At 41.9% G+C, this 10,366-nt stretch overlaps 1 protein-coding gene across 2 annotated transcripts; it reads right to left on the bottom strand.

Moving 5' to 3' along the window:
• Positions 1 to 631: 631 nt before the first annotated feature.
• Positions 632 to 10,219, bottom strand: LOC108882770 (androgen receptor). Of its 2 annotated transcripts, none has more exons than XM_018675458.2 (9): positions 8,924 to 10,219; positions 7,746 to 7,882; positions 7,397 to 7,513; positions 6,853 to 6,990; positions 6,492 to 6,701; positions 5,764 to 5,908; positions 4,545 to 4,675; positions 4,238 to 4,389; positions 632 to 1,899 (listed from the first exon to the last, which is right to left on the bottom strand). In XM_018675458.2, the coding sequence occupies exons 1-9, from the start codon at positions 9,802 to 9,804 to the stop codon at positions 1,735 to 1,737; spliced, it is 2,076 nt and encodes a 691-aa protein (XP_018530974.1). In that variant the 5' UTR covers positions 9,805 to 10,219; the 3' UTR covers positions 632 to 1,734. The 2 variants fall into 2 exon arrangements, with proteins under 2 accessions (XP_018530974.1, XP_018530975.1); XM_018675459.2 differs by having other exon boundaries at positions 6,856 to 6,990.
• Positions 10,220 to 10,366: the final 147 nt, after the last annotated feature.

The following is a 10,366-nucleotide window of genomic DNA, read 5'->3' as shown; positions in this document are numbered from 1 at the left end:
TAAAAATATTAAGCTTTTACTTCCAAATTATGTGTAATTTTTTCACACTTTAGTCCTGACCTGTGCTTTTTACTCAAATTTACTCTTTGTTTACAGTCACCCTTTAATGCTATGAACTCTCCTCTCGTGACTCTGACTATTTAATGGTAACCTCGTTCAAACATTGAGTGAATCTGTGTCCAATTACATTACAAGGCAAATGTCAATGGATCCAACAGATGTAGTAGTGCTGGGCTTCATTTAGCTGGTGTAGGTTCAACAGCCACCACTAGATGGCACTAAAACATAGGCGGCGATTTCAGATCAGCAGACGTGGCTGTCTCGTACAGGATAAATAGGTGAAGTAAATTAACCAAGCCTCCTTGTTTGACTCTCAGATAGGTTCTGTTGTGATCTATTACCTGGCTGGGTGGAGACTGAGATAATCCTGAGGGTAGGTAATGGAGCATTAGAAAAGACTTGTGATGTTTTCTAAAGCCTGTCTGTCCACTTGACTGCAATGAATCTATCGGACAGAGAAAAACAGGATGATTATTGTATTATCATCGGCATGCACTCAAAAGAGACCACACTTAAGCCAAACTTGTGCTATAATGCAACAGCTACTCTGCCTTCATTATTAACCAACAGATACACACTCATGCTTCAGTTTTATTACATTAAGCAGTAAATGTTGCAACAAATGAGCAGGTTCCTGGCTGGACCTTTAACATTATGCATAACGGTCAAAAGCTACAAAGAGTACAGGATGATACACAACAAAGTACCTGCAAAGAACACTTTAAGAAACTGTAGAAAAGTTACAACAGTATGAAATGTCCACTCTGGAAAAATCTGTACTTAACATTTCACACTCAAAAACAAGCAAACTTAAGAACAAAAAAAAGTCACCCATAGAGTTAGTCGACTTGGAGTGTCTTGTGTCTTTTGTCCAATAATTTTCTTCATTGATTTTGGTGTGAACTTTTGACTTCACAATATTCATAAATATACAGTTGAATTTTGTATTAATGCAGTCACTTTGCAGCTTAAACATGTATTAATTTTGTTGACACCTAAAACTATTAGTCGACTATTATTTCTATGGATGAGAACAGCTTTCAGAATTGTTTTTATACGCCTTCAGGCAAAGACAGCTTTGCTTCGTAGCATGCATGCCACAACTGATTATTAAGTGTCAATCAGCAACTTGGTTCATCTAAGGTGCACACAATAACATTCATTGTGGGAAAAAAGCTAGTCCAAATGTCAAACTACTGCACATACTGACAAGCTATGGTGATGTGATCTCTGAAAAAATGCTTTTTCACACTACTGTTTTACCTATCAAAATGAAATATTGTCTGTTGTCACAATCCGTATGAAGGGTTGAGGAAGTCTACGTGCCAGGCTTTTCAGGGGCTTGTGTGGAGGAATGCATGCTAAAAAGTGTTTTAATCAGCTCCAGAAACATTTGGTGTGCGTGATACAGAGAACAGACAGTAAGAAGAACAGAGGAGATGTAACTAGATTACATTAGGCTGGAAGAATGTGCTGTATTCCCTTCTTTAATATCCCCTCATAGCTTCACTTTGCCCCACTTTCACACTGTAGGTAAAGAAGGGCTTATACGTCTTTCACCTCATAAAATCATAAACCCTCTCAAGCCATTTCATTTTTACCAGAAATGGTCAAAGGACTGGGTGCCAGAGCTCAGGAGTGAGAATAATGGGACAATCACAGAGACTCCTCTCTTTAGCCTGTATTGTGGAAAAGGATGGGCTTCACCATGCCAGAGAGGATCTTGGGCACATGGACACTTACAATCTCTGAGATCATCTCTGGGAAGTTGACACGTGTCTGCAGCGACTGAGCCTGGATGAACAGATCATAGGTGAACTGGTGTAGCTTCCTCACAATCTGAGATGAAGAGACAGAGACAGACAGAGACAAGAATATCATGCAGTGGTTATTAGTAACAGAGGTGATACACCTAAATGTGTGCAGCATTGTAAAAGAACAAAGCCTGCAGATAAAAGAGGAAATAACAAATGACACTAAAGCCTGCCTTTTGACATGACCTTTAAGAAGTGGCTTAAAAAGATGACATTCATTGTGACGCTTTAAGCTCCACAGGCAGAGTAAAGCCTGAAGGGGTCTGAACTGCAAAGTTCTTGATCAACTCTGGTCTTCTGCCTAAAGGGCCCTGCCAGACAATCCCCTGGCTGCCCTCCAGCTCATAAGGCATTAGGAGATCTGAGGATGTGAGTGGGACAGAGACAAAGCTGAGCCTTTAAGGGTAAATCCATAGTGAAAGACACGAGGCTGAAACTGATACAGCTCTGCTCTCTGTGGGAGGAAACTTTCTAGCAAGTTGCACTTCTGGTCAGGCCCCAGTCAGCGATGTCAAAGAGTTTTTCTTTTAACAACTAATTGTTATCACTAATTAGCATTAAAAGTTATTATTAAGTATTAAGGGAGAAAGCATCTACACCCTCTAGTGGTTGCACCTTAACCAAACAATAACAAAATCATATTCTAAATCTTTTTTAAGTCACAAATGTTTAGGTCTATACACCAAAACAAGCTTCTTCTAATAAATATATATATTATTAAAAGAGTCAGAAGTAACTATCAGCTTCTGCAGCCTTCTCAAACCACCATAAATGTCCAAAATCTCTCAACAACTGAAAGCTTACAGGATTGTCAGACATTTTATATGCTGTTTAGAATAAAAAAAGGACTCAAAGCATGCTTTATTTCAGGCTTTATGGACTTTGTTTATCTTGGCTTCATATGAGCCTGACACAGGGGTTTTAAAAATATAATGTCAATAATGACAGAGTAGATGGATGACAGAAAACATGCAGTGTAACCCTTTAATTTGGTAACTCATATAAAGCCATAGTTGACACTACCACTATAGTGGAGACAGACATGCACTATAAAGCATACAGTGAGTTATTAGTTTTAGAAAATCACAGTTGTTTTATTATAGTTTCTGGAGGTGATTTTTTTCCCTTTTTATACCTGCATTTTTTTTTTCAGTGTTTTTGTGACCACTCCTACAACCTCTACTTAAAAATAAAACAATTTGTAAAAATAGAAAATCACTGCGTCAGACTATCCTCAAGTGGACATTAATCATACAGAAATGCAGTTCACCTTGTGGCTATAAAACCGCAAATGTGAGCCTGTTGAAGGGTAAATGCTTCTAGGAAATTATAAACTATGCAGAAAAACCCTGTTTAATGGGTAAACTGTTTCAATATCACACAAATTTATAGTTAAAATACTGAATGACAGAACATAGTGAAAAATGTTTTGCTTTCATTTGCCCTGGGTTTTATTTGGGCAAATACAATCTGGTCACAGCAGGACCATCCTCCCCTCTTCAGAGTAACTAAGAGTACTGGAGGACACATAATGACTTTCTGAGCAGCAGTTGTTGGTTTAAATGTTAAATATAAAATCTACAACACAGACATACACACAAACAGTAGCAATTAAAAAGTAGCAGGTGTAACACTCATTGCCTGCAGCTGGAAACTGCAGAAGTTATTATTGTCTTTGTATATGTTTACATCTGCAGATCTCAACTGCTGCTTCTGTCAGATTTTTTCTGCAGATCCTGTAGGAGGCACAGATTGGACTGGAAGTCTGCAACTGGTTTACTGGTGCCTTGCATGTGTGTGTTTGTGTGTAACATGCTGCTATCAAAATGCCTCATGGAGTATTCCAGTTATTTCTGATGTCGCAATGCTACCACCAGAGGGTGACTCATGTCATTTTCCATCCCAATAAGCAGCCAGTATAGAGAGCTAAAACAGGAGTCATATGACCCCTTGGTATCCGTTTAACTTTATGTGATGGCTGGAGATTTGTGCACAAACTAGTGGTTTACCCTAGGTTGTGGGAAAAATGAAAAGGAATGACTTTTGTAAGGATGATATCACAGTTTGTATATGTGTGTCTGTAACTGAATAAAAATAGACTGTTGCTCAAATTTTAGATGTAACAACTGAAAGCCTCAACTGAAGTAATCCAGCCATGAAATGATCAAAAAAATCTTGATGTAGCTTAGTTGGGTATTAGTAAATCAACACTGTATTGCTGTAAGCCAAATACAGTTTTGTGTGCTTGGGAGTTGCACTTTGATCTACTTTATTTCCTGCTCAAGTGGTTCTGTGACACTAACTAAAATGACATTTATACGCTGAGTTCAGAGTCAAATGTGAAATGGAGTTGTGTGTATTACCGACTGGAGGTAGTCCAGCAGCTGTGTGAGCTGAAACAGTCTCTGTGTACGGGTGGTCTCTCCCCGGTGGCTAGCCAAACGGTCCAGTTCCTTGATGTAGGAGGTACGCAGTTCATCAAAACAACGTTGGCTCTTTAGGCCCTCCACTGGCACTGTGACCACAAAGCCAGAACACAACAATAACTCTCACAGACTTTATCCGTCCCATCAATTCTCTGAAGTATGGCTGCACTCTATTGTAGTCATATTTCTATTTGCCGGGTCGACATTCGAGCTATTATTTCAGACATGGTCTTAGGTGACTCACTGATGCTGAAGAGGACCAGGGCCTTCATGCAGAGGAACTCCTCTTGGGTGACCTTCAGTATGCTGAACCTTTGGGAGAGCAGCTTCATTCTCACACAGTGTTCATACATACTGGACACTTGCATCCGCTGGCTGTGAGGACGGGATGGAAAAAAAAAACACAGTGTAAAAGGAGGAGAAGGAGGAGAAGGAGCACAATGTACGACAAAAAGACGAGACGAAGAGCCAAGAGAGGGTCAGACAGAGAAATACAGAAAGGAGAAAGACAGTTAATGGTGGCAGAAACAAGAGTGGATGAAAAAGAGGAAGAAGCAGCAGAGGTGAGAAAAAATGAGTGAGACGGATAATGGAAAAAGAGAACGACAGAGAGGCAGAGAAAAATGAGGGTCAGCAACAAGGGCAGGCGTATCCATTACCATGCAGGTCAGAAGCAGCACAATAAAGTGACAGAGGTCTAATGCAGACAGAATGAGTGTTTTGCTAATGTTGCGCAAAAGACCAGCCAAGTGAAGGCGGCTATGAGAGCCTGTGCCTGACTTTAGCATTACGATCAACACCCTCCTTCAACACTTAAGACAATTTACTGATAAAAGGCTGTGGGATTGTTACTTATATATATATATATATATGTATATATATCATGCACAGTGATTTGTTTCATGAACTTTGTGATAAGTTTTAAAAAAGTACAAAGAAAAGACAAAAGTGTCAGAAACATTTTCATCGAGGCTGGAGGAGGTTCCAGTGTAAATCCAAACTTATCAAAGAAAAAAAAAAGAAAAGAAAAAGAAACAACTCCATGCTGTAGCGGTTCTCTGGGACTGATGACTGGTTTCGTAAAGATGAAACAGAATAAATCATCTGAGGTGATCCCTCTGCGGCCACGTATATCAGTTAGAAAGGAAACGGTAAGAACAGAACAGACTTGTTTACTGTCTCGCCTAAAAAGGCGACGTTCATCGTGTGATTTTTTCAGTTTTCCTCTGAAGCTCGTATTCCACTGTGCCTTTCTTTCTAATTGTGATGACAAGTGAAATCTCATGATATTCCAACAAACCAAAAGTCACTATGATTATTACTGCTGTTCAGGTCCAAACAAACTTTCTTCCCTTGATAAAGGAACCTTGCTGGGTCTGACAAACTTTTGATAACTTTGTTTAATTTGATGTTAGATCTTTACAGAATTGTGCTGTGTAAAATGAACGTTTTTCAAGACTTACTCATTGAAGACCAGGTCTGGAGCGAAGTAGAGCATGGAGCTGTTGGTAAGAGTGTAGGACCTCCAGCCCAAAGCGAACACCATCACCCCCATCCATGACAACTGAATCACTGACATCTGATCATCCACATGGAGATCACGGAAACCTGTTGATAACACTCATTTTTAATCAAACATCTGCTCACATTAAAGTGATAAAACAGGCTAAAGTAACATTGCACTGGTCATTTAAATAAATGTGAAGACTTAAAACTATTACCAAGAGAGTTTTCACAGTGTGGATTCATTGCTGGCCATTTCCAGCTTGCAATTTCTGGCTTAAATATGAACATATCCCCATCTAGTGGTTGACATTTGAACAGACTGTTTTGCATTGCATAGGATCAGCTGCTCGGACATGGCAGTTTAAGTGGCACAAAATTCTGCCAGGGCCTTTTCCTGATAGCTTTATAGCTTATCTAAATGACTGTGAACTCAAATTCAAACAAGTGATGCTCCTTTGTGCTTGTTCCACCTCCCACAGTGTCATCCACTCTCTTGCTCAATATTGTTGACACGTCTGACCTTGCTGTGTTTAGCTTACCATGAAGTGCAAATGGTTTGTCTGGCAATGTACTGAACCTGAAACAACTGTGACATCAATTTGACTCTCACAGTCTTGGCAGAGACACCTATGTGTAGCATGTGGACTAGTTTGCAGTATGTTGCCTTGGCCCAAATGGTTTTTACCTGGTATTGCCTTGGCCCAACGCACCACGGTTACCAGCTGTCTTTCCCCGAGCTCATTGAGGCTGGTGAGCAAGGACGCAGGGCTGTCTGGCTGGGCTTGGTCGTGTCCAGCATTGACTACGGCTGGCTCAATTGCCTGCAGGATGCTGAGTAGGGAGAAGCAGGAGCGCAGGGTCGGGGGTACGCCTAGAACCAGGGCCTGGGACGTTGCTAAAGATATACAAACGGAGTGATGCACACACTAGAAGAACAGTACAAAAAGAAAAATAATACCAAATCTTTTTTTTTTTTTTTTTTTTTACAAATGTATGCTCAATTTGAGTTAAAATGATACTTATGCTTGTGTATCAGTAATCCTCACCACCTTGAGCCCTGGCAGCTGCACTTCCGGGTTCCAAGATTACATCTCTTTTCCTGGCCCTCTCTCCAGACCCCCAGGCAGCTGGTGGTTGCTCCTCCTCTCCGTTTCTCATCTGTCCGGCTCCCTTCAGCCTGCGACCTAGAATCCACGAAAAATGATACAAGACAAGTTGAAGACAAAAAAGGCAAAAAGGAGATAAGAAGCTTCAATTTCATGTTTGTTGTTAATATATTATTATTAAAAAGTAGATGGTTGGAAAAGTCAACAGGGGTATATTTAAATGATTAGTGCCCATAGAGCTCTTCCTTATTGTAACCATGTGGAAAACTTTTTGATCATTGGCTGCTAGGCAAAAAAAAAAAAGCTCTTTTGGTCTTTGTTGAAATGCATTTGTTACACTGTATTTAAGCTGGAACATTTGATTATGAAGTTCTGATCCAATGCATGTACGGTATCTGACCACCCTGACCCCATTTTCCAAGCACACATCACACACTTTTCCTCTCCTCTGCCTCTCATTCTGTTCTCACCTTTAATTCCTCACCTTTAAGGCTCATTCCTGACATGAAGCACCTCTTTAAGCGACACGAGGCACAGTTTTTCCGCCTCAGCTTGTCGATGGTGCAGTCGTTCCGGCTGGCACACAGGTGGTTCTGCTTACCTGGAGGAACACAAGAGACCCAGGGGACGAGAGGAGTGAGTTCAACAATGCTTCGGCTTCCACTCATAGCAACGATATGTGGGTGTGTACTGATAACAAATAACTCGCCCTCGTAATGTCAGGTCACTGTGCCCTGCCTGCATGAGTGAGTAAGTGGGTGTACGGAATTAAATCAGCGGGTAATTGTGAGTGTGTGCACTTGCGTGTGTTTGTGTGTGTTAACATCCCCCACCTGCAGCAGCCCTCTTGAAGAATACTTTGCAGCTGCCACAGGTGACTGCTCCATAGTGACAACCAGAGGCATCATCACCGCACACCTGACACACTCTCCTGTCTGACAGGTACACACCTGGAAATAAATCCTCATGCCTGGACACACACACAGAGGCACAAACATAATCACATATAAAAGTGCTGTTTTTTTAAGGATTTAAAAGTGGGTACAGATACAAATGAACCATTTTAAAAGCCTTTTTATCCCTTGCAGCTGTAATATACTTAGAAAAATTAGAGCAGACAGTCAAACAGACGTATTAACAACAGATTAAGGTCACTAGGTTTGTCCTCAGAGAGTCTAAGGCTGCCTGTTATGACGTTTTGACCACTAATTCCCTAAACCCAATCCAATTATACAAGAAGATTTCCCTATCTCATGATTGATTACATGACAACAAGTAAAGCCAGTTCGGATACAAGTGAACCTATCATCAAAGAATTCAAGAGTCTTTATTAGGAATAAGTGGAAACAGAATATTATCTTCCACTCTGAGCACAGGAACAGCAACAGATGCTGTATCTCATGTTTATAGTGACACTGATATATTAACTTTTTTTGCATAGGTAGTCACAGCACAAATAAGGGCAGCTGTGGAAAGTTAGGGATAGGACGAACTTTGATTAAGTATAGCTGCATGCTGAAACACTTGGCCAAGGCCAAGAGGAGCACATGGGGCCATTAGAGCACAAATGATTAATGCTGATGCATCTGCACCTGAACAGAGCAGGATTCTACAATGTATCCAGTGGAAATAATAGTACATAATAATAATGTTTTCTGCAATTGACTTATTTGTGCTGTGATGCTGCCCTGCAGCCCCTTACAGAAATACCAAGACCTTAACTACAAAATACAGTACAACAGCACACCATTAAAGAATATAAAAGAATTTAATAAAGCCTCAAGTTCACAGGACTCCTTTTAAAGAAAGACAATCCAACAATGCAACGCTCATTAAGACCAACTGTAAAGCTTGGTGGATTAAAGCATGGTCACTAGACACGCTGTTCACGCTGCATTTGTCCTTTTGTTTGTGATTCAAGAAAGATGAGACTGAATGAGTAGTAGGAAAGAATGTATGTGGGTCTAAAAAAAAAAACAGGACAAATCTCTGCTAAAAATATGTTACTTACCTGAAACTGCGATCTGCGCAATCCACCCAAACTGAAGGTTCGGTCTTGATAGTAGAAAAAGTAGCCTGCCCTTGAGCAACTGTACTTTGGTATCTTTCCACTTGACCATACTCCTGTGCCATCGCTGCTCGTATGCCAGCTTTACCACCACCACCCTGCTCACCTTTGCCGTACCAGACGCAGCGGCACTCCTGTCTGGACCCGAGGGAGTTTTGCCCACAATTACAGTATTTACACAACAAATTATGCCCGCCGGATCCGCCTCTCTCCGGCTCGGGTCGACCGCTGTATGCGCGCTCATTTGCGCACCACACACCCTGGGTGTCTCTGTACACGACTGGGTTGGCAGAGTATGCAGAATGTTGTTTCAAAGGTAAGAACTCGTCCACCTGAGAGGGCGCGGGCAACCCTACCACCGGGTTCATAAACAAGTTTGATTCCTTGCCGACGTATCTGGATATCACCGGGCCGCGCGTCAGGGTTTGCGCGCTGTCCATTTCGCCCGATCTGAGCAGATCCATGCAGCTCACCTGCTGTATGGCATGGCACACTGCTCCAAAGCCTCCCTCTCTCTGGCTATTGTCATTCAGTAGAAACCTGCTGCCTTCTGAGTTCATATTTCCAGCCGCCCCTAAGTCCGGCACTCCTGAACTGCTCTCTACTGTGGGGTCGCAGTCTGTAAAGGCGCTGCTGGAGCAATGGTTCATGTTGTTGAGCGGAGAAGACACCGAATCCAAACCTAAGGACACTGACACTGCCTTACTGAGCTCAGCAGTAGCCGGGCACCCATAGGTGTCCTCAGTATCTAGACGATCCCACTCATTCATAATTAAAGAGTTTGACGTTTCTTCCATACCGGACGAGCTCGAGTGAAAGGCCATTTTCTATCAGCGTCGCTATAGTTAAAGCAGCGCGCTGGTTGCACGGTGAAACAAATAAAACAACACTTTCAGGCGAGAACACGCCTTCCCAACGAGGCTCCGGTCATATGTCTCAGCGGAGAGGAAATTCACATCAGTCGTCGACGCAGGTTGCTACAGGGAAGGGACGTCCCGTCGCTCTGTTCCGCGAGTGAGGAGCTGACGAACTTTTTTCCCCCTCCAAAGTAACCGCGCTCTACACCTGAGCCTCGGTCTGTTTACATGCTATTAAAACTGTCTTCACTGGCAGCGACGACTAACCGCGAAGGAAGACTTTGTACTCTGACAGTTGGAGCGATTTGAATAGCTACTGAAGTAGATGTAACTTATTATCCCAATTGCAATCCCAGAATCGCACCACCCGTTATTTGGCTGCAAAAACTAACCCCAGGTATCGCGAGAATATCCAGGATTAAAACAGTAAATTGTCCAATATTATTGTAATCCCGCGTGACAGGCTGCCACCAGTTCCACTCTCAATGACAGCTGCCACATCCCTTCGCTGTATTGCCTGATTGTTTTA

Source organism: Lates calcarifer, linkage group LG8 (genome assembly GCF_001640805.2).
Source record: "Lates calcarifer isolate ASB-BC8 linkage group LG8, TLL_Latcal_v3, whole genome shotgun sequence".
NCBI classification, from domain to species: domain Eukaryota; kingdom Metazoa; phylum Chordata; class Actinopteri; family Centropomidae; genus Lates; species Lates calcarifer.
Note: the sequence above shows the minus strand (reverse complement) of the source record. Positions and strands in the feature narration are given on the sequence as shown.

Excerpts from the sequence above, each read along its gene's own strand:
- LOC108882770 (XM_018675458.2), bottom strand. The coding sequence starts at position 9,804 with ATGGCCTTTCACTCGAGCTCGTCCGGTATGGAAGAAACGTCAAACTCT. Across the intron at positions 7,514-7,745 it reads CTTCAAGAGGGCTGCTGCAG|GTAAGCAGAACCACCTGTGT; the intron begins GTGGGGGATGTT and ends GTGTTCCTCCAG. Across the intron at positions 4,676-5,763 it reads CCAGACCTGGTCTTCAATGA|CCAGCGGATGCAAGTGTCCA; the intron begins GTAAGTCTTGAA and ends CCGTCCTCACAG.